At 42.0% G+C, this 24,414-nt stretch overlaps 1 protein-coding gene across 5 annotated transcripts in view; it reads left to right on the top strand.

Annotated features, from left to right (window-relative positions):
* chd6 (chromodomain helicase DNA binding protein 6) overlaps nucleotides 1-24,414 on the top strand; it is a 161,450-nt gene that overhangs the window by 56,497 nt on the left and 80,539 nt on the right. For all 5 annotated transcript variants that reach the window (XM_049596903.1, XM_049596982.1, XM_049597135.1 and 2 more), the window contains exons 3-4: nucleotides 15,875-16,514; nucleotides 22,256-22,388. In XM_049596903.1, the coding sequence (XP_049452860.1) occupies nucleotides 15,875-16,514; nucleotides 22,256-22,388 (773 nt within the window). The remainder of the gene's footprint in view (nucleotides 1-15,874; nucleotides 16,515-22,255; nucleotides 22,389-24,414) is intronic.

Genomic DNA, 24,414 nt, shown 5'->3' with positions numbered 1-24,414 from the left:
TCATTAGTTTATTAGCACAAGCCTATGGCATTTTACATTGTATAAATTAGCTTAGCGGCTAGCAGACTTTTCCTCTACTCATATGAAGCCAGGGACAACAGCAACATTTAACAAAGGTAACGTTACAAATTTCGGCTCTGTTACAGCTCACAAGGTTCACTGACAAAACAACTGTCTTATACTAAACACATTTTCCAAACAAATACAGCATGCTAATGTTGTTAGCACAAGCCTATGGCATTTTACATTGTATAAATTAGCCTAGCAATGAGCAAAGATTTCCTCCTCTCATATGAAGCCAGGATAAATCACGCACAAGACTTAAAATGCTGTTTCGTGGAGGCTTTATTGTCTTCACAGTTTATTGTTTTATTGTCTTATCAGTGAAATAAAAATAAATAAAATCTTTGATTCTTTAGATAGATAGATAGATAGATAGATAGATAGATAGCTTTATTTATCCCTGAAGGGAAATTAAAATGTTGTAGCAGCTGATAAAAATTTGTCTACCTTAAATGATCAACTCAAAACTCCACAAACTGCTACAGAGGAAAATAAATGATCTTGAAAATTTCCACCTGTGCTGCGTTCACAGACCCAAAGTAGAGAGGGGACGCAGACTGATACACAAAGACACACAGGCAAGATAAAAAATAAACAAACAAAAAAAGGAAAGTTAGTGTCAGTCATTGATTCTAATTCTGTGGAAACACAGTTACCTGCTGCATGAATTCCTTGTGCATGGTGGCTTTTCCACATCACTGGTGATTCTCACAGTAAGCGGTTTGTGCTCAAAAAACAGAAAATGAATCATTCGAAGTACTTTGATAAAAGTGACATTGTGATTTTGTCTTATTTTTGGACAGTACATGTCCTCAAATGACTGATCAAGACAATAATCTGCAGGTTAATCAGCAATATAAATAACTGTTAGATGACTGTGTACACTCATGTTTAAACTCATGACAAACCAGATGTGTCGATGTTATTGTATCGTCAGACACAGTGACTTGTTATCAAGTCTTCTGATGAGGTTGTCAGACGTGTAGACGCACAGACAGACAGGTGGACGCACATCTGGATATTCAGACAGAAGGACATAAAGAACAGACAGACGGTTAAATGGGGAGCCAGTGGCAACGAAAGGGTTACCATGGTGACCGCTTGTTTACGTCCGCCTCCCCGCTCCCCGCAGCTTTGGCACTGAGAGCCAGTTTCCATGGCAACGACTCTGATACCTCCCCACCCCCCACCCCAAACCAACTGGCGAGGAGGCCGATGAGCTTGCTGTGCGTGTCTGTCTTTGTGTGTGTGTGTGTGTGTGTGTGTGTGTGTGTGTGATTCATTGAGATGATTCCTCATACCTGTGTGAGAGGCAGAGTCTGTTAGCGCATCTGCATTGGCCTCACGACGCAAGGCAGCCGTACTGCATAAAACAGCAGTTACAAAAACACACACGCACCTGCTCCACGTCTGCGCCCATACATCAAAATGACACGCACACTTTTTCCCCCCCCATTTTTTTTTTGCAGACAAAAATACACACACCCCACATGAGGATTTGCATGTAGACACAAACACGCGCAGACGTCACTTAGTCAGTCACTCCTCATTGGCCTGACCTGAAGAGCGAGTCCCTCCGCAGTGAGCGTGCTCCCTGTTCTCTGGTTTCTAAATACAGTTGAGAGCGTCAGAACGGGCCGCAGACGGTTTTAGACCCTTCATCACTCTCTCTGCTTCGCTGTCATAGGAACCGTGCAGTCATTTCTCTGACTACCTGCATCAAATCCACATGTGTACGTAGGTGTGTTGGTGGGAATCGATGGCTGTGAAGAGCCCGTGTTGTTGCTTTAGGACCTTTTAAAGACTGTCAGGATACACTTTCTGTGCCCGTGTTCAGAGCTCAACCTTTCTGATTCAAAACTCCACATAATCACAGTAATGAGGCGGCGCTGGCTCCTTTTCAGAAACACAATCACTTCCTTTGCCAAGTGCAAAAATGTGCTACAGTTTGTGGCGGTGACATTGGTACGGAAACATACGGGCGACGTACAGTCTCTCACATTACGTACAGATGGACGGAGCCCACGAGCAGCAGTGTAAAAAGACAACAGACGGCAGAACATGCTGTACATAGAGCTGTATGTATATGAAACACTGTGACAGCTGGCCGTCCATACCTGTTTATGCATCTGAAGCCAGCCTGCCAGTCCTCATTAGTTTGCTTTTGTTCTTGTGTACGGACTCTATATATTCAAGAGACAATACACTGTGTCTTTAATTGATGAATTATATGTGTGTTTAATAATTAAAGCTGCAGCACATGTTGTACCACAGTGGAAGGTTCATCGCTGGAAGTTGATTTGTTAACACAGTGTCAAAAACTGACTTCTCAAGGCTCCTGCTTTACAAAGACACCAGTGGTGAATTGGTTTTCAGGCCTGATGTTTCATCGGCTGTGTTTTTGAAAAGTGTGATTTATATTCATATATTTAACACGTGTTTTGAGCTGATTTTTCATCCAGGACTATAAGAGAGAGCAACAACATTCATGACAATTTAATTGTTTTAAAAGAAAGTCTGTGTTAAGCTCACCAGTTTGTTTTTGCTAATCACCTTCTGTTCACTGGCTCGTGTTTCTGCTCTGAAATTTCAACAGTGGTAGCTTTTAGTGTCATTTCTGTCTTGCTTTTTCTTTTAGATCTCAGCAATTTTATCAGTGAAGTGTACGAGCTACACTGCAGGCTGCAGTCTCTACTAACACTGACATTCTCCTATGAATATACTAATCAGCATGTGCCTGTTCTATACATCTGGCCATGAAATGCTTGTCGCTGCGCTGCATTTTTGTAAACTATGATCATCTGGTTACATCTCTTGGCAGTCCTCACACTCATGCAACTGAAATTTCATGCAGTAACTACTATTACTAACGGCAGAATGTGGCAATGTGTCATTCATTCATCTTCTAACCGCTTCATCCTCTTGAGGGTTGCGGGGGGGCTGGAGCCTATCCGAGCTGACATCAGGCGAGAGGCGGGGTTCACCCTGGACAGGTCGCCAGACTATCACAGGGCTGACACATAGAGACAGACAACCATTCACACTCACATTCACACCTACGGACAATTTAAAATTATCAGTTAACTAGTCCCCAATCTGCATGTCTTTGGACTGTGGGAGGAAGTCATAGTAACCGGAGAGAACCCACGCTGACACGGGGAGAACATGCAAACTCCGCACAGAAGGGCTCCCACGCCCGGGATCCAACCGGCAACCGTCTTGCTGTGAGGCGACAGTGCTAAACGCCACACCACCGTGCTGCCCGTGATGTTTAACAACTTCTTAGTATTTGCTGTTTCACATTTGACACACAGCTACAGACACACAGCTACAGACACACAGCTACAGCAGCTGACCGCAGCGGCTCCAGTCTGTGTGTGTCCTGCGGGGTGTGCCATATCATTTTGTCCACGATGATTCTCGTATCATTTTTAATATGATATGAAAAATTCATATTGTGATTCTCTCAATATTTCATTGACATATTGACGTCATATTGTTACTCACGGCAACAACAAGCATGGCTGAAAGTGAAATTATTACAGACTACGTGGTGGAATAAACTGTGGCGTTCTGAATGTTTTACTTCTCAGACTCTTTAGTGACTTAACGCTCAGAGAGAACTCATTCAGCGGCTCCTCTGGCAGCAGTACAGCGTCTCTCCCTCTCCTGTCTCATCTTGCGCACACGGGAGAAAGTGTCGCCAAGTGATTTTGTCATAATAGTAATAGTTAGTAATAGATAGTTGTGGTGTCATAACAGCCTGTCACAGGTTGCAGCGTGATGATTAGAGGAGAAATGGCAGAGCATAAAGGTCCAGGTGGAAAAAAACCCCAACTCAGTCATTTAGGATTTTACTAAAAGAAGGAAATCACCTGTTGATTTATATATATAGATCCCAGGGGACATTTTTGTGTTTGGGAGCTGTTTAAATGTGTAATTTGTGGTCGATTTTATTTAGTTGAACTATTAATATTGTAACAGGATCTGGAACAAAAAACAAACGATTTTGATAAATGTTAAAATGCCCAATAGCATTAGCAAATTGATTGATCTGTAGTATATTTGTGTTTTATTTTTGTTGTCAAGTTGCACTAATAAATGTATTTAATATAAAGCCGTGATGCTGCAGGCTGCAGTCAAGTTCTTAGTGTTTCTTCACAGTTGGTATCATGCATCACATCAGACTTCAGTTCACACAGAGGAAAGCTATGTTGACATTTATATAACGGTAAGGATGTGATACTTGAATCAGTCTATTGTCAGTTACCTGTTTACATGCAGAGGAACATGTAATAATAGTTGCTGTCTTTTATCATTGTGTTTGATGCTTTTCTCTCTGTGGAGACACTTGAGTTGTTTGTCAAAGCAAATATTAAACTGCGATCCTTGTTTACAGGATAGACTCTGCTGTATTGTCATATTCCAGCCTAGTGGGGTTATTTCATCGTCAGCAACATGTAACTGCAACTGCTTTGGCTTTTTCAGATCTATCTCTTCTGAATCTGATGTTAGATTTTTAAATCTAAATATCTGTAATTACCAAGTTTATTGTCTCACCCAGGGAAGTCTGGTTTGTTCAAGCGACAAAAGTAAGGTAGACCCAGCTGGATGTCAACATCAAGTACATCAAGTTCTTAGATATAACTATGTGCAGCTGCAAGAAGGCGTAAGAAATTCTTCAGATATAGTACACCGCGTCACGAACCTCACTTGTCATTTCCCACTGTGCTGTGGGTTCCTCTCCTGTTTGTGCATTTATAAATCACATCCATACAACTGCAGTTAACAGTTACGTTCCTGCAGGGTACAGACGCATCCAATAATCCACAAAAAAAACCAAAAACGTTACCAAACAAATACCAGTCCGTGATGACTGTAAGGCTGACATTATCAGCACCGACATGACGTGGCCTTTAATGTACAGTGGATTTAGTGTGGTTTGTATTTGGCTGGAGGCACCAGAGGGAACGGTCTCTCAGAGGCCAAGTGTCCATCAGCAGCCTCAGTCGATGTAAATCAGTCCCACTCTGCTGTCGGACTGAACTGCAGCTTATTGACTGCCTGTCCTCGATGCGACCTTCAGATGGGGATAAAGGCACATTCCCTCCGTTCTTCCTGACATTCAGTGGCCCTTCAGTATTGACTGGTTGAAGTATTGATATTTGGGTGATTGGTTGTTTGTTACTCTGTTAGTTCTCTTTTTTGTTGTTTTCAGAACAGTGGTAGTTTCTGTCCTTCTCATAGAAATGTTGTGGTCCTGGATTTAATTTCAGGCAGGTGTGTGCATGTGTATCTGTCTCTCTGGCAGCAGCTAACCTTGCAAACTACTGGACCCATCAGCCTAATAATTTTTGTGTGTATTTATGACTGTACGCTCAAGGACCTGTTGTGGTTGCAGTGATTCACGATTTCTGAAAAATCCGTTTTGTTGAGTGTTTGATACGGTCGCTGACTGCTGACTCTGAGGCTGTACCCAACTCAGAATGATGTCAGCTAAATTTGGCTGTTCAATACGAATATTGGACTGTTTGAGTTTGAATGGGGCTCAGGGTGCAGAAGGCAGAGGATAACGTTATCTCAGAGTCAAACCGAGCAAAGCCCTTCTTCCTCTGAGCAGCTGCCTCCATCTCACTCAGCATAACCCTGTGTCTGGGTCCACAGCTGCCTGTACCAGAAAGCTGTGGGAATGCAAGGAGCGCTCACTCTGTGGATGAATCTAGGGACTGAAACTTGACAGTCATAGAAAAGCTTGGTCTCATTTTGAACCAGAGCATATGCAGATTAATGTCTTACAAGATACGTGGTGATCCCCTAATTTAGGCACTATATGATATGAAGAAGTCCCCATTTTTGTTACCTTCACTGCCATCTTGACTATAACCCCTGGATTCCACTCGATGAAGCTGTGCCATGTTCTGGCTGCGGAACGGCAGCTGGAATTGATCGCTGCCACCAACTTTTCTTTGTTTGAGAGGAAAAATGAATGTGGGGAGGATGTTTATTGGAAACTGAGTGTGATGTTTGTCTCCATATCTCCATAAACCTGGTGACACCTTGGTGTAACCTTCGTAGTGTCTCCCCTTCATTTTATGTAAGTCAGGCATGTCCAAAGTCTGGCCTGGGGGCCAACTGTGGCCCTCGGACAGATTTTAAACAGTCTGCAGCTTGTCTTTCAGATATACTCTATGTGGCACGCCACACAGTATCGGTTAATCAAGCAAGATCACTTTGCGTTTTTTCCTTTTTTCCACTAATAGCAGGACTATGATACAGTTTGTAGGCATCCATTGAAAATAGGCCTCTGGGAATATTTGGTTAAAACAGATCAGCGATGTTGTTCTGGCTTCACTGCTACAGGAAGTAAGGAGAGTAACAGGCAAAGCAGCTTTAAAAGTGACGTTTCTTTTTACCTAATGGCTGTGCGGTGGATGTATTTTATGCTGATGTGAAGGGTGGCTCATGTGGATTGTGGACTGATGAATATGTGGAAAAGTAACAGATAAATCTTTAATGAAACTTTAAAGTGTTAAATTTGAGAACAGAATTTGGTGTGGCGGTTCAGCTGGGTTAAGGCCTATTTACGCTCAACGTTAAATACGGATCCGGATACAGACGGAGCCTTCTGTCCGTGCTTCGCGTTCACTTCGTCCGTATTTCTGCGCATTTCCATAAAGCTTACGGATACAGGCCAAACAGAGCAGTACCACCGGGAACCGTGGGGGCAGTGTTGCTGTCACTACCCGATACGTAGCTCTAGTGAGACACAAAGAAAAAATAACAATTCATTTTCTTTCATCGGCAGTACTAGAGAAAAGAATTCTCCGTCCTCCAGTCGCGATGTATTTAACGGCCTCACCGACCACCGCCTCCTACAACGCTGCCTCTGTTTTTGTCTTTTATGCAAGAGGTACATTATCAATATCTCCTCCACAGTCGCCATGTTTGTTTTTGAGTTTGTTGTTGTCATAAACTTTTGACGCTGGGCTGCCTCCTGGTGGATATATTGGTTAACATTCATGCCAACGTGAAGGGCACATGGAAGTATGTGGGCAGTGACGGTAACATCGTTTGAAACGGACGTATACATTTTCGTACATAAAGGGAGCATAAATGGGCCTTTACACTCTCCCAGCTCCTCGCAGACCGTCCACCAGGCCACACCAGTCATTTCCTCTCCAGTTCTTGTCTGGGAAAGCATCTCTCCCACTGAAGTGTTCTTGAGCAGGACACTCGCTTCACACCACTTCCTGCCTGATGCTTACCTGCTGACCCTTTGCTCTGACCTTCCTGTGGCGCAGCAAAGCTGAGCCAATATCCCTGCAGGGATCAATCAGGTAGCACATTATTATTCATTATGAAGCAGGGCTCATTATACACTTCCTCATTCATACTTGTAGAGGGAAGTGTGAGCAGAATGCTCTCACCTTGGAGTTTGATTCTCTATAATGCAGTTTAATCTAGTCTCCCGAGTCAGTGCTGCAGTCTGTACTTAAATCAGCCTAATTCGTTTAACAGTGCCCAAATGGAGAGCTGAAATAATTACAAAACGCAGGCATTAATTACAGTGATTACAAAAATCACTGAGGAGAAAAAAACTGGCATTGTGGTGTAAATAATTAAAAACATTAATGACATATAAAGTAAACAATAAGCAGTTACAGGGAATGTGGAAAAACAGATCACCACAAACCTGCTGCTGCTACAGAATTAAGACGCCGAATAAAACCACAGCTGTATTAAACAAAGGACTCAGAATGACAACAAAACAGACACAATAACAAGATGTCGAAAATGACGGTTGAGACAAACTCAAACAACATTAAAAAAAAAGTGAAGTCATGGGTGAAATCAGAGTTCAGCAGCAAATCAAAACCAGAAACTGTTGCTTTGTTAAAGGCAACACGGCGTAGAGTTCATCCTGTTGCTTTTTGGGAAACAGGGCACTTTTAGACAAATTCTTACGCAGCTTTATCGTGTAACTGACTGCATCGTAACATCCAGAGCCAAGTGACAGTACGCTGTAGCTAATATTCCACAGTGAGAGTAAGTGAAGCTTGTCAAGGTTCAATCATTTTAACGTTGATATTAGATGCCTTTTTTTATTGTATTTTTTTTAAACTCCATCTCATAACTCCCATAAATATGTGCAGTATTCACCGTCGTATTATGTATAGTTATTTATTTATTTTTTTTTTACCTATTACACTTACAGCGCCTTTAACTCAGGTTTTTAAACTTACTTATTTGTTTCTGTTATTTACTTTTCTTAAAATTTAACTTTAATTCTAATCTTGTGTGAAGGGAGACTGGCAATGAAGAATTTCATTGTAGGGTGCAAACTGCTGAGTTTTCTACTGTGCATATGACAATAAACTTGTTGAATCGTGAATACACTTTTTAGATCTGAACTATATATGTTCTTACCAGATGAAGAATTTCAGTCATTAGACGTCTGGATTTTAAGTGCTGAGCAAATGTTAGCGGCAGCTCAGCTCCAGCCCCTGCCATGTTGAACAGCTTGGGAGAAACATTGATTTGTAGCGTGAAACTGCTTTATTTAGCATTTCTTTTACCGGTTTAAATCACTGGTCTGTTTGGTCCGTTTGTTTTGGAGAGGAGGAGTATTCTGCAAATAATTCGGCTCCCAGTAAAAACCTCCTGAACATCTGGATCTTAAGTTATCAGAGAAAAAAGGTGAGCACACATTAGCAGGAGCTGGATCAGCAGCCCCTCCGTGACAAGCCAAACAATGTTGGAGAAACTCTGCTTTTTAAAGTGAAACTACTTTATTCAGTGTTTCTACTGGTTTAAATCACCAGTTACGTTTGTTTTGGAGAGGAGGAGACCTCTGTGGATTATTCGTGTTGCGGTAAAAACCTCCTGAACAATGAGCACTGAAGGAATCCTAAACAGGAAACTCTTACCGCAGTGATAGCATGGCTCCATCTTTTTGTGTTGTTTTGATTGAAAGACCCTGTGCGCCAGAAAATTACATATTGTGTGTTTAAATGGCTGTAACAAGTGAATTTCAGCAGTGCACCGCTTCAGTCTGTTTCCCATGTGGGCCATAGTGCATCAGTGGATACAATGGTACAAAAACATCTGATTCAAAAACCACAGAATTTCTAACAACCTTTATTTAACCATGGTGGAATCACAATTTTGCTCGACGTGACATAAAGCCACCAATGGATACTGAAGCGTCTCTACATTTTTGATGCAAATGGATAGTATTATTTGCTCACATAATATGCTGACCTTGAGGTTCGCCTTCTCGCCATGAATATTTATGGTTGCAAGTATTTATGCAGACACTGGAGACTTATTATAATATCTAGCACTTCAGCTCTGCCTCCCACCTACATGTCTTTGAGTTGACATCCTGGTGTAAAAATCAGAGGAGGATGGCACGAAACTGAACTTCCTTCAGCCTGCGTCTATCCTCCCATCAGTGTTACAGATGTAGCCATGGTGGAAATCCCTCATCTTACATCTACAGTGCTGCTGCGGGGCTTTCCTCGTGCAGATGATGTAACAGGGAGGCAGCAGTAGAACAAGTGTTTTAGCATGTGTAAGGCATGAGAGGAAGTGTACAGCTGAAGCGCTTTGGAAGAGTTTAGGGGAATGACGGTTGGGATACTGTCGTTCAGCAGTTTCAGGAGGAGGACAGTGGAAATTGTGATGTCACACTCTACCAAGAACATGGTTTGACTTTTCAGCATCTCACTCTTCTCTGGTGTCTTTTTGGGTCGGACAGGGAAAGCAGAAGCTAAAAGAGACTTTAGTCATCCTTTAAATTATGGATAATCTAAAGCAGATTTATCTCAGATATACAAGCAGCATCTCAGAGACTTCGGATGTTACCATGCAATGATCCTTTTGGTCTTTTTAAAGGCACAGTTCACCCCAAAATCAAACATACATATTCTTCCTCTTAACTTTAGTGCTGCTTATCAGCCTAGGCTGGTTTGGTGTGAGTTGCTGAGTGTTGGAGACATCGGGTGTAGAGATGTGTGCCTTCTCTTGAGTAAAATGGAACTATAATCACAGGGCAGAGGCAGGAGTAAGACAAAAACTGAGGCTTTACTGAAGTTTTCAGGCAGGGCAAAGTACAGACCATTCCAGGAGTTAAAACCAATAATCAAGATCATCAGGCAGAGGTATAGAGGCATCAGACAAAGGTTCAAACCAGGTAAGCAGGCACGGGTCAAAATACAAACAACAGGCAGATACGAAGTAGGCAGAAGCACAAACTACGATCTGGGAACAACAAAGGAAAACTGAGTGGTATATGTACTGAGAGGTAAAGGAGCAGACAATCAACAGGTCTGACTGGGCAGGCAGGTCGCTTATAGGCTGACAGTCAATACAGGGGGAGTGCCAATGGGTGTGGATGGTGTGCTGGGGGGAAAAGCTGGCAGGTGCTGACTGGAGAATGAGCAGAGGGGTGTGTGCAGGAGGAGCAGCAGGAGGGTGGGGTTAAGAGGAGCAGGGAGCTCCAGCAGAGTCCATGACACAATAGTCAAGGATCATTCCTTGGCAGGATGAATCTTTCCAAGGAAGGATCCCCCAGAGGCCAGGCAAGAGTCTTTCCTAGCATTCAGTGAACACACATTGGAACACTTGGCGCTCCATCTCTGCTGTGAATGATGAATTTAAAAACTTCACTGTTTTATCGAAATCACGTTATTTGAAAAGCAGTGGACGCATTGGAAAGTGTAAATTGTGATGTTTTTTTCACACTTGTATGATAAAAACTTCTGGAGATATTAATCCATACAATGACATATATTGATCTGAATCCTGCCGAACTCCGCTGGCGCAAGTTTCATTGAAGAGCCACCCCCTTCACTTCCTGCAGATCGTTTGCAAAGCATTGTGGGGATTTTATACCCACTGAGGATACACACATGCATCCTTGGAATTTCTCTGAAAGAAGGACTCACATCCTTGACATTTGAACAGTCCTTCGGCGGGGGTCAGTGACGTAGCATCCTTGAAGATCCTTCCTTAACTTTGAGAAACACCCAGTGTCTCTTTCTTAAAACCTTGACCCTGTTACTTGAGATAATCCACAGACTTTCTTGTGAGCAGTTCCGTGTAGGAGCTATTTTCTTTCTGCTAGACTACACCTGCCAACTGTATCACGACGCAGAAGGAAGAGTACATCTACTGCAAACTCACGAAACACCACTGAGCTAGCAACCTCTTGCCTGTAAGTAGATGTACACTTCCTTGTCCGCAGTGATACAGTTGGCAGGTGTAGTTCGGCAGAAAGAAAACAGTTCCTGCATGAAACTGCTCTCAACAAGGTCTGTGGATTATCTTGAGTGACCTGCTCACTTTTCTGGAAGGAGACATTGATGCTGAGTTTTTCAAATGTATTTTCTGGTGCTTTTCGGACAACAAGCCGAGTCCTATCTAGTTCCATCATAACTGAGAGAAGGCAGACATCTGTATGGTCGATATCTTTCACACCCGGCAACTCACACCAAGACAGTCTAGACTGATAAATAGCACTGCAGGTAAGAGGAAGAAAATGTTTTGATTTTGAGGTGAACTGTCCCTTTAAGCTTTAATATCTAAGCAAACATTGTAGTGCCAGTGCTGTTCCTGCATAAAGGACGACCAGAAGAAGATCAAGACATTATTGACAAACCTACAACTACAGTATGAAGTTGCAACAGTGATAGTGTGAGCGAGCATCTTCATATTTCGTACTGTAGTATCTGTTTATGTTAAGAGTAATGCTCAGCCGAAGAGTGATGCAGTATGATTAATGCTGATGTGTCTCCTAACAGAATGACACAGTTGACAGTCTCAGTGTTTTACCACAGTTGGTTCATTACTGTCTGAAGTCTTCAGCAGCAACATTTACTATTCTAAGCGCCGGGCTTTTTCTGGGAAAATATCTCTGGTATACAGGAAGTGATGAGTGTCATGTTTCAGTCTTTTCTTTTTTAGTAATGGATAAAGAACAGCAGCATACTGACTGAGCAGAGGCAGTAATATCTATTCTTAACTCCCCTGAGGGCTTTAGTATACATTTGCTGGGGGCCTCTGCTTTATTGGATTCATGTAAAACACTTTGAGCACAGTCACATGGCAGCAGCACTGATGTAGAGCACGACACTGTCTCACACTGGCTGCACCGCGAGTAGAGTAGATGTTGAATCACCAGCCAGAAGCGGCACAAATCTCATTCAGCCTTTCCTCTGTAAACTGATATGTTTTGTGATTGTGTGGTGAAATGTAGCAGCACGTCATCTATCCAGATGTAGGGGATATTTTTTAATCACTGGCCACAAGAGCTGCCAAACCTCTAAATTTGGTGGCCAAAGTACATTTTAATGGCCAAAATGTAAAAGTGGGTTGTGGGTCCAATCTGAAAGGGCCGCACTTGTCAAGTTTGCAAAAAGCACACTTTGTTTTGACGTACGGTAGGGCTGCAACGATTAGTCGACTAATCGATGACTATTAAAATAATCGGTGACTCTTTTAGTAGTCGACTAATCGGTTTGAGTCTTTTTTCATAGAAAAATACTTCTTACTTCTTACGTTCAGATATTGGCAGCTTTACACACTCTCCCATAACGGTGAACTAAAACCCTTTGGCATTAGTACGAAACAAGACATTAGATGACATAGTTTTTGGGTTTGGGAGAGACAGACCGACATTTTTCAACATTTTAACACATTTTTCGATAAAATGATTAGTCAACTAATCGAAGAAATAATTGACAGATTGGTCGACAATGAAAATAATCGTTAGTTGCAGCTCTAAAGTACGGTAGGTTTCCGACACAGAGCTTTTATGTTGAAGTGCCGTTTCCTGCTGGAGAGTGAGTGAATACCAGACAGCTACCTGACAGAGACAGCAAACTAGCTGGACGACACAGCCAAATGCAAGAGTTAAAAGCCAGAGTTAAAACTTGGTTTGATATTAATCCAAACACCAGATCACGATACCAAATTTTACCAGGTGTCTCACTTGATTCAGCAGCTGCTCCTGAGCAGAACACAATGACACTCCCCCAATCCCAAGTGGATCCCTTATAGACTCGTTGACTCAAGCCCTAAGCCCTTACAGACCAATTCCATTTCTTCCCCTTAGCCCTTGTCTTGGCCGTTCCCCTTGGTTTTGCACGTTCACGTGAGGGGAAGTGGCGTCCCCGTGAACGCACAAAACCAAGGGGAAGGGCCAAAACAAGGGCTAAGGGGAAGAAATGGAATTGGTCCTAGGTCTGTAAGGGCTTAGGGCTTGAGTCAACGAGTCTGTAAGGGATCCATTTGGGATTGTGTCCAAACAGAAAACTAGCACCTGATTGTCACGTAGCATCGTATAACATCGGAGCTCTCTGTTTATACTGAATTCATTAAATATACACTTTTTTCGTCCTCTACAAAGCCATATACAACAAATACTGTTTGAGGTTTTTCTAGAATGTTGAACTAAAAGGGGCAAATTAATCAGGATGTTTGTTGAACTGTAACATTTATCTGGCAAAGGGGTATGGTGATGTATTAAATTTATTTAGCCTTTATTTTGAAAGAATCTCATTGAGAAGGCGGCCTCTTTCAAGAAGTTTTTCCTCCCAAGCGCCATCTGTATTCTTAACTCAACAATGTGACTGATGAGTTTTAAAGAGACGGACAATTAACAGATTTAATGTTCTAAATGTTTATGTTTGTTTTACTGACTGTTCATCTGCTTTTTATTATGTTGTCTTTTGTGTTTGGTGAGTCAAAGACAAATTTCCACCCTGGTGGACAGTAAACATCTATTGTATTCTATTCTATTCTAATTCTCTTAATGTCGAACCCTGTAATAGTATTAATACTCTGAGTCTCTTTGTGGTTCAGCTGTTTGGGAAGAGCTGAAACGTCCTGGGGTTGATGGAAGAATATTCTGCATACTAAGTTTTTAGTCACAGCGTGATTCACACATCAAACAGCATGCGCCCAGAATGATGGGCACAAGTGTACTTCTTCACCGTGTTTCACTGTTTGGTGTCCACGATTCATTAAATCCTCAATTTTTTCCTTTTTCCTCTCTTTTTATCCTTCTCTCCCAGTTTCGATCCTTTCTCTATATCTTTCATCTTTCCTTTGTTTTTCCTTTGGTTTTATATCAGTCTCTCCACAGTGTCCCATCTCACCCCCTCTCTGTCTGCCACCATCTCAGAATATGACAGAATATTCTTGAATCTCATGATAAATTCAACTTAAATAGATGGGATTACAACAGCAACATGTTATATACCAGGAGTTCTCAAATTTATTACTCAGAGATCTGTGTCTGATTTTATTCAGAGTCAGAGATGCGGAACAATTGGTGATAACAAAATAACATTTAATCAACTCACTTGTATCTTAAGTAATATATGTTTAAGTTGAAAACAGTCAAGATGGTGAAAATACATTCAAGCCCAGTGAGAGAAATGGCATTGTTTGCCTGTAATCAGTTGCATGAATCAAGGCACAGTCAGTCAGAGTAAGTGAATGTCACATCCTTCATGATTGGGCCAGCATAAAGATTTACACTATAACATTTGACCCTTCGCTAAGTCCCGCCCCGGGACATTTTTCTGTTGAAAGAAACACCTATGGTCGCTGGTGAAAAGACGCTTAGAATTGTTTCAGTAGTGAAAGTTTTTTCACCAACTATTTGAAGAGGTTGATGGAACTCTTAAATATAAACCAGATTTCACCAGGATTTGCAGTTTTGAGATTTTTCATCCTCCAGAGTGTGCAAACAAAACCATACTGTGATTGTCAGGATTGTCTGTTGTTTCACACCATCATTTTTCCTTTTTTACTCTGTGTGGTAACATCCCTAGAGGAAATATGGAAAGGCTGGGGTGTTGTTGCTGTACTGTTGTCCATGGCAGCAGAGCGCTCTGTGTTTCTATTGGTCAAAGTGACGGGAGCAGTTGCGAACAGTTGGTTGTCAGCTACACACTACACCAGATGAAACGATGGATTATCGTGTATGACACTCATTGTTGTTCACGATCTGAGCCGACACCGCACGACGCTGCGTCGGGCTATAATCGGGCTGATATCGTGTAGTGTGAACCAGGCATAAGCGACCAATGAAATATTGCCAACTAATGACCCTTCTGGTCGACTAACATTTGGTCGACTGTCGGGGGCAGCCCTAATAATCATCTGTTGGTTTTGAGCTTTTCATGTTACGCCTAGTCATTGGATCCATTGTTTTTATGAAAATGTCAAATATAAATGCTCATTTGAATGATGATAGCTGTGAATTCTGAAATGGAAACTAGTATTTAAGTAATGGACATAACTAACATACAAAAAATAGTAGCCAGCTGAAGTCCTGGTGATACAAACACTGATCGTGTGAGGAACTGCTGATATAATGACTCACACAGAAAATAAAGTATAGTATACATTTCCACAGCATTGATATCAATTAGGACAACATCAGTCATGTGATACCACTCTGTTGCTCTCATTGTCTCTCTGTAACAGTTTTCATTGGCTCATTTTATTTGCTTCCACTTTGTCATTTATTTCGATCAGTGTTAAACCACTCTCAACGAAACTCAACACTTTGTGCAGATGTTTCACATTAAAAGTCACCAGGAAAGGGAGGGGTTATTCCCCTTTAGCTGCTGGGAAGCTTTTAATGTGAAACATCTGTGCAGGAAGTGTCCATGGACAGTAGCTTGACATTTATTTGGGGAAAAAAATGGTTAAGTAGATCGAGCTTCAGTTACTCAGTGAACGAGATCAGTGTAATAATGATCACCGTAATTTATGACTCATTTTTCTTTTTCAGATGTTCACTGGTGTCCTGAAGCACACGCCACCTCCGGCCTCCGCTGCAGCCTCCTCCTCCTCCTCCTCCGCCTCGGACCAAAAGAGCAACGCACAAACCACAGTCCCTACAATCCCACGGGGACACCTGGTCGTGGGCCCCAAGGATCAGCTCCGCCTCCTCACCCCCGTGGGCAGCACGGCGACGTCCAATCACTGCGCGGCGGCAGTGGCCCACGCCGCTAAGCACTCCGGAGGAGCCCTTCGACCTCCTTCCTCCCTGAGCGAGGAGGATGATGGAGGGGGAGGAGGAGGAGGAGGAGGAGGCAGGGTGAAGAAGAAACGGAAGAAAAAGGACAAGAGAGAATGGGAGAAAGGAGGAGGGGAGGTGGAGGAAAGCAGCAAACCAAAGAAACGAAAAGAGGAGAAAGTAGCGACAGTGGTCACACTGAGGAAGAGCAAGGAGCCTAAGGAAGGGAAGGAGCGAAAGGAGCGTAGGACCAAGGGGAAGGAGGACAGGAAAGAGCTGATGAATGTGGCAGGGGGGAGAACGTCAGGGGCCACAGTGGCCCCCGGACCAGCTCAGGTACCTGTTAAGGTGCCTGGCAAAAGAGGAAGGAAACCGAAGGTCAAAGTCCTACCTCCTGTACCCACGAATCAAGGTATGCTCTGACTGTGGCTGCAGTGTGTTTATTCAATGTGGAGTGTGTAGTGGAGTTTGTGTGAAGTGAAAGGCGGTTGTGTGGGAGGATGTTTAGATGTTCATTTAAAGGAGCTCTATATGATATTAAGAGCAATGAAATGGCAGCAAATCACTATTCGCTATGTAAAGATAAAGCAGCATAATGACGTCGTGATCAGAGAATTAAGTCACGCTCCCTCTGTGTGTGTGTGTGTGTGTGTGTGTGTGTGTGTGTGTGTGTTGTCAAATGAGCTTGTTGTAGTAGCCAGTCCGGCGGTGTGTGCATGTGAGTCACTGGATGTTTCTTAAAGTCAAGGAGGGATACTTAAATGACTGAATTTCTAGGAAGCTAATCATCAAATCTCACCTAATGACTATTCCGAGGTCAACGATCCTTCAAATGCTACTGGGCACAGAGTCCTTCATTCAGAGAATTTTCAAGGATGCATGTGTGTATCCTCAGCAGGTATAAAGTACCCACAATTCTTTGGAGCTCGGCAGGATTTAGATAAATATGTCTTTTATTCGGATTGACATCTCCAGGAGTCTTTATTCATACAAACATCAAAAAATACTGACCGAAACCTCAGAATTTACACTTTCCAATGTGTCCACTGCCAAATAATGAGATTTTTAAAATATTGTGATTAAGACAAAACATAAAAGTGTTTAAATTAATCATTTACAGCAATGACAGAGTGATAAGTGCCACAAAAGTTTGATTTAGTCTACCTGTCTTTTTAAGTATATTCCAGAAATGCATTCTCCCTAAAAGTCACGTGATTTTGAAAATAGTATTTACATTTGTTAAAATTGTACAACAACATTAAATGGTGCCAAAATTATCACAGCTTCCTGAAGGACTCATCCCACCAAGGAAGGATCCTTGACTTTGAGAAACACTAACTGTGTGTGTCCCACTGTCTGGCTAATCACCGGCGCTGCACTGCTCTGCTCTCATACGGTGGTTCCACAGACATGAGAGTCTGAGTGGGCGGAAGTTCGCTGCATAGATCAGCCTCTCGTTGGGCGGAACGAGCCACCCGCTGAAGTCCCGCCCTACCACCTCCAGTTGTGTAGCAGTTTTCAACCACTTTCAACACATCCTTTACTAACTTTTGCGGTGTTTGATCTTGCAGGGTTGTAGCCATTTTTCTGCCATGGTTCGCGTCCTGTAAGTGATATTTTTGTGGGCGTGTTACACATTTCCCACCGGCAATATTTTTGCAAGCGCACCGTTGCTGTGGCACCGCCCAGAGCGATTGTGATTGGTTGAAAGAAATACAAGCAGCCGGGGCGTTTTTTTTTTCGACAATCTTAAAGTGAGGGTCGGCCCAGCCAGACCTTTCTTTTCTTGAGAAAGGAAAGAAAGAGCGAGACTACAGATATGAGGACAGCGTTGTTCCGGAAGCGGAGACCCCTCTATGCCTGTCATGAAAGTTAAATTATTGACTAATCATACAATATGGACATGACCTCGCTTATCGTGTTGACCTTGATATTGCCTGCTGTGTTTACATGTGTGTTTGTTTACGTGAGATAGTCACCAACATTTAAGCCATCGTGATGCCAAAAGAAACAGCAGGGTTTTCCCAACCATTTTAAGACATGGGTGCAGTGATTCTCCTGGAGTCTGAAATTAACACCAGCCAAGCACCAAATGCAGGTAGACTTTTCTTGTTTGGCGAGTAAATCTCAGAGGGCTATTCGCCACACTAGCGGGTTAATGTTTGTACCTAAATAGGTCTTAAATGAAAAACTGTGCTGAGACTCTGTATTACGTTTTGGTGTCGTTTACGGGCGTGCTGCTTTTTTGTTTTCCCCGTCAGTGTGTATAAACGCTGCTGAAATGGACCGTCTCAAGTGCTCGTAGTTTTGGAGCACTGTTCATTGAACGGGACATCAGTGGGTCCAATAAACTATCATTTGCCGCTTGCCTGCTGCTAGCTACTGTTAGGCCAGTGTGTAGGTGAGAGATGTAAGTTACATCTGTCCTTATCAGACAAAAACACAGAGGCTCTGTATTCTTTATCAAGGTAGCAAACTCTAAATGATATCCTGGATATTAAAGGAGTTCTCACACCATGTATCCATCCTCTTTGTTTATATTCAGCTTCAACAGTACCAAATTAATATGAAAGTATTTTCAAATACTGACAGATTTTTTTGGTACTGTGAAGGTAACAATGTTTTTATTGATGCCTTGAATGCCTCTTCACCAGGTTGGACCTTTACTACATTTCAATCTTTGGTGTGCTCGATTCAGACTGACTTGTGTGTGTGTGTGTGTGTGTGTGTGTGTGTGTGTGTATTTGTCGCTTCCTGTCTTAAAAGAAAAAGAAAAGAGTCGTATCACAACAAGCATTGAAGCTGGGACATTTCAGCACTAATTGGAAGCCACAGATGATAACTGTTCTATTCTTAAATGTCCTCAAATCATGATCAGACATGTCAGTATAAATTAATCTTATTATAATTTGATTGTTGGATTTAATTAAGGCTGAGTTAGAGTGCTTCTGTGTGTGTGTGTGTGTGTGTGTGTGTGTGTGTGTGGGTGGATGCATTAGCATTCTTTTAAAGCTGAAAAATAGATTTCTTGTGAGAATCAAAAATTGCATCAATGCATGTTTGACGACGCCACTCCTCATGATGAAGCAAGATGATGCCAAATATCTTTAAAACATGTAAAATTATGGAATATATGAATTATATGAATTATGTATGTATTATTACATAACTAAAAGCTTTAATGAAGTGCTGATAATTATGCAAAGGTTAAAAGAACATGGTCAGGGTTTCCTTTTATACAAGAGAGAATGATCAGGTTTGCATAGCAACCAACATTTTTCCATATTTCCATATGTGTTTTAAGAAGTTCTCATCAGATGCCTCTTAATAGAGCCACTTCTTCCCTGTGAACCTAAATGCAATTCTTTAATATGTCCCAGTTAGGCCAATGGACACCTCAGAAATCCATGCCATCAACAACGAGTGGATGTCTTTTCCAACATGCTGCGGTTCACTCTGCAACGAGAAATATAGAAGTAAAAGTTCCATACAAGTGTTACTTCAGATTTTACCTGGACTTTTACCGTTTTCTCCCCAATGTCAATTTGCCAACACCTTATACTAAGATCTTTCTCACTGCTCACCCCTGTGTTTGCCTGTGTGGGGCTCCAAATTGTTTTAATGTAAAATGAATAGTTATGAAATTAATTGAAATTTGTTGTGATGGTTTCTGACTCACACAGAAGCTAAAGGAGCAGCAGTGATGTCACAAGGGGTGTGCCATATCATCTTGCTCACGAAAGTGCCGGTATCATTTTTAATATCATATGAAAAATTTATATTGTAACACTTGTGACATATTGATGTCATACTGTTACCCACGGCAACAACAAGCATGGCTGAAAGCGAAATTATTACCGACTGCGGTGGTTCCAAAAACAGGAGCAGCTTCAGTAGTGTGGAATAAACTGTGGCGTCCTGATTGTTTTATGAACAGCCCCGGACTTCTCAGACTCTTTTAGTCACTTACCGCTCAGAGAGAACTCATTCAGCGGCTCCTCTGGCAGCAGCACAGCGTCTCTCCCTCTCCTCTCTCTGATTTTGTCATTAACTTTTGGTAATGTAAACCTTCGTGTAAAAACCCCATATATGTGAATGTGTGATACTTGTGGTATCATAACAGCCTGTCACAGGTTACAGCGTGATGATTAGAGGAGAAATGGCAGAGCATAAAGGTCCAGGTGGAAAAAAAAAAACCAAACAACTCAATCATTTAGGATTTTACTAAAAGAAGGAAGTCACCTGTTGATTTATATATATAGATCCCAGGGGACATTTTTTGTATTTGGGAGCTGTTTAAATGTGTAATATGTGGTCGATTTTATTTAGTTGAACTATTAATATTGTAACAGAATCTGAATCTCACTTTGAGTTACTGTTGTTGTTCACAAACTAAAGAAAGGAGAGATCATTTTTTGTTTAGTTTTTATTGAATATTTGAAGGAAACTGTAAAAATATATCACTTATTTTGTTGCAATTCTATTTTCTTGAATTAATTATAACATATATTTTTATTTCTTTTCTTTTTAGTCGATTTTTCAAATAAAACACATACATACAAACAAAGTCAACCAACATAAACAACACCTTCACATAAAGACAGAAAAGTATAGAAAAGAATATCCATAGGGGGGGAAAAAAAACACCCCAACAAACGGTGCAGTTTATTACAACTAAGAATGAATTGGCTAATAAGTTTTACAAAAGAGATTGTACAGCAATGTGATATTGACATTGACAGTTGGAGCAATCAGTTTCTGCCCTCCAGGGAACAGCAAGTCAGAGTTTCTGGAGGAAAAAGTGTAATTGTTTCTCAAGTTGCCAGAACTTTATGATTTATTATTGAGATCATACATCAGTTTCTCCAGAGAAAGCACAGCTAATATCTGCGATAACCACATGTCAACTGTCGGGGCCTGTGGAGCAAACCGTTGCAGCGAGACTTACTTTTTAGCCAAGTTTAAAAGGATTGTCAATAGAGATTTGATCCTTACAAAGAAATTGTCCGAAATATGGCGCAACAAGTTGAACAAGGGAGTCAGTGAGAACGGTTTGCCCGTGACCTCCTGAATTACAGAACAAACCTCTTTCCAAAATATTTGGAGTCACTGACACGACCAGAGCACATGAAAAAATGTACCTTTGTGTGTTTTACATTTAAAACAAAGGTTTGAGCTGTTAGGAAACATTTTCTGGAGGCGCATAAAATAAATCCTATGAAAAAATTTAAAATTGTGTTCATGTATAGAAATAAAAGTACATTTTGGAAAGTTCCCTTTGCAGATTTTGGTCCGATCAGCAGAGCTAAATGTTTGTCATAGCGTCAAGAATATTGTTATCGCAAAAAAATTAAAAAAAAAAAAAAAAGAAAGAAAGAAAGAAAGCCAAAGTGCTCTGGAAAAAGATATTGGGTGCTGCGCTTTTTCTCTCTTCTTTGGGAACAATTAAAAAAAGATGCCAGCACTGAGAACAAAACACTTTGTGGACACAGGACTTAATCGGCTCTCAGGCTGCTGGATTCCAGAATGAATTTTAAAGACTTCAGTGATCCCTTTTTCTCTAGCACCACCAGCAGACAAACTTTTCTTTTATCCAGTGAAATATATCAGTATCCACTAGATGGATTGCTATGAATGCTGGTATAGACATTCATAGTGTCCAGAGGGTAAAATGTAATGACTGTGGTGATCCCTTGACTTGTCCTCCGGTGCCATCATGAGATTTGGTGTGAAAGGTCTCAACAATTACTGGATGGATTGCCATGAAATTTGATTTGTGACATTCATGTCCCCCTCTGGATGAACTGTAATCACATTGGATACCCCTTAACTTCATCCAGCATTATCACCAGGTCAACATTTCAATTTGTCCTGTTATTTGGTTCATAACATACCTATTAGCCTCAGCAAGCCGAGCATTAGGAGTCACCTGTGCAGCTATAAAGCTGTGAATCGACCCCAGGTGTCTGCAGTGAGGTTTGTTTCCCTGCACCCTGGAGAGGCTTGTGGCCAGCATCAGTCAGTTTAATGGAAAACTGATGGGAGAAATCATGTCTGGGTTGAGAGTGGCTAATGTTATGTTAAAAGTGTCACCAAGCCCTGAAGAGGCTCATGCTTCAACTCACTCATGTCCTCTCATGTTTCCTCCAACAGCACCTCCTCCTTCGGCAGGTGTCCACACTAAGGGGCAGTCCCACAGTGCCCAGAGCCACGGCAAGAACCACAGACAGGCCAACAGCAAGACCCCAGCCCCCTCAGCGCCAAAACAGAGGGGCCGCAAACCCAGGTAAGACGTCCTGCCTGGCTAACAGTTCACGGGAAGAGAGAGAGAGGGAGATTTATAAAAGAGGAGTGAGCAGAATGGGAAAGATTTCGAAGAAAGAAAGTGAAGGAGGCTGTGCGAGAAAAGCCCTGGAAGTGGACACTGATGGAGTGAGGCAAGTGAGAAAGAGCAAGGCGGCTGTAAACCTGTCATCCCCAACAAATTATGCAGTTCTTCTCTGGGCAACTCTGTTACAAATATTTCACTTAAAGGCTATATTCTGGCTTTTTTGGCTGTACTGGAGAGTCAGAGAAGATGGGAGGAGAAGAAAAAGATGGGTGCACACAAAATGAGGCACTTGAATGAAGCTTGGATTTTGTAATTTTGGAAATGTGCAGGAATGTATTGGCTTCACAGTGTTTGGAAATTGGATGTGAGGTATTGCATGTGATGGATGAACAAACGAATAGATGAGGGCGACTCTAAAAGCCTGGAAACAGAGAGGAACAAAACTGAAAAAAGGCTCTTTTGCATCCTGTTCAGTTATTAATACTCCTCATATACAAGTCCCCTGCACATCATGACTCCATTACTGAGAGACAAGCTCATATACACATATACTCTCAAATGTGAGGGCTTGATGCTTTTTGTTATCACATATGATGAGAAACTGAACATCTTTGAAGGTCCAGTGTGTAGGATTTAGCGAGAGAAAGAGATTTGTTCTTAAGTCTGTTTTCCTAAAAACAAGAATAGTTGTGTTTTTGTTACCTCAGAATGAGCCGTTTATATCGACACAGTGAGCCGGTCCTCGTCTGTGGAGATCACTCTGTTGCATTGCCGGAACAGTTAAAGCAAACACTGACTCTAGAAAGGGCCATTTGCATTTTCACGTCGGCCACTATAGTTTGCGGCCCCTCTGCAGAAAATGCTGATTTCTGTATGTTCTGGAGAGGAGGAGACGTCTGCTGATAATTCAGCTCCCGGTAAAACGTCTGGGTCTTAAGTTATTGAAGGAAAAAAAGATGAGCACACGTAGCAAGTGCCGGGCTCGTGGCCCATTCAGTATGCCAAACAGCATCGGAGAAACACAGATTTGTAACATGAAAGTGCTTCATTCAGTACGCGTGATAGTCATGCTCAAATGCCAGAGTGATGCCAGAGCAGCGAGCACAGGTTCCTGAGCACTTATTTTTCAGGGTGCAACGGCTTTGCAAAGTTTTGGAAAGCAGCAGCGTTCACTGCATGTCATGTGACAAGGAACAACCAATCACAGCCGGCAGATATCTTTCTCTTCTTCCATAAATATCTGTCTGTAGTAAATATGGAGGAGATGTCAGTCACTTTAGTGCAGGGCTACTCGGAGCTTTACATCTGTCCCATTGACAATATTTTTGGCATAATACAATCTTATAAAAAAAAAACTTTGGCTATGATATGGTGCTGGGTATGGTCGCTTAGCAACCACAGATGCAAGTTGGCACAGAGTAGCACCCAGCGCCCGACCTGGCACTTTCCTGGCAGCTAAAGATGCAGCAAGTGTTCGGCCCTTAAGAGAGACCTCTGCAGATAATTCACTGAGGGAATTCAAACAGGGAGACATTTCCGCTGGTTATAACCTACGGTCCTCACCACTGGCTGCCATTCAGTCCCCCAAATCTTACACACTGCTCCTACATTTGGTACGCTTGGTCAAGTAAAATAAGCTCTATTAATACATCGCCTCATTTTTCTCAATTTTATGACCAAACAATTCATCGAAAAATCAATCTGCAGATAAACTGATCATGAAAATGGTTATTAGATGCACTCCAAAACATCTGGAGGTTTGTTTTATCTGAACATGATGTGTAAAATTAACTCAACCTTCTAGTTTTGACAAAGCAGTCACAGCACTTCTGCCCATGTGCTTCTAACCCTCTTGAGATCCATAATTTCAACACAAACAGACACACTGCTCATTCGCTTTCAGGAGAGCTTTTCAACAATAGATACATCAGAGAGAAACACAGAACAGATATGTATTCCCTCTCATGCCCCTGTCTGTCAT

The sequence above is a fragment of the Epinephelus fuscoguttatus genome, linkage group LG1, assembly GCF_011397635.1.
Source record: "Epinephelus fuscoguttatus linkage group LG1, E.fuscoguttatus.final_Chr_v1".
Classification (NCBI taxonomy): domain Eukaryota; kingdom Metazoa; phylum Chordata; class Actinopteri; order Perciformes; family Serranidae; genus Epinephelus; species Epinephelus fuscoguttatus.
This window is presented reverse-complemented; position numbering and strand designations above follow the sequence as displayed.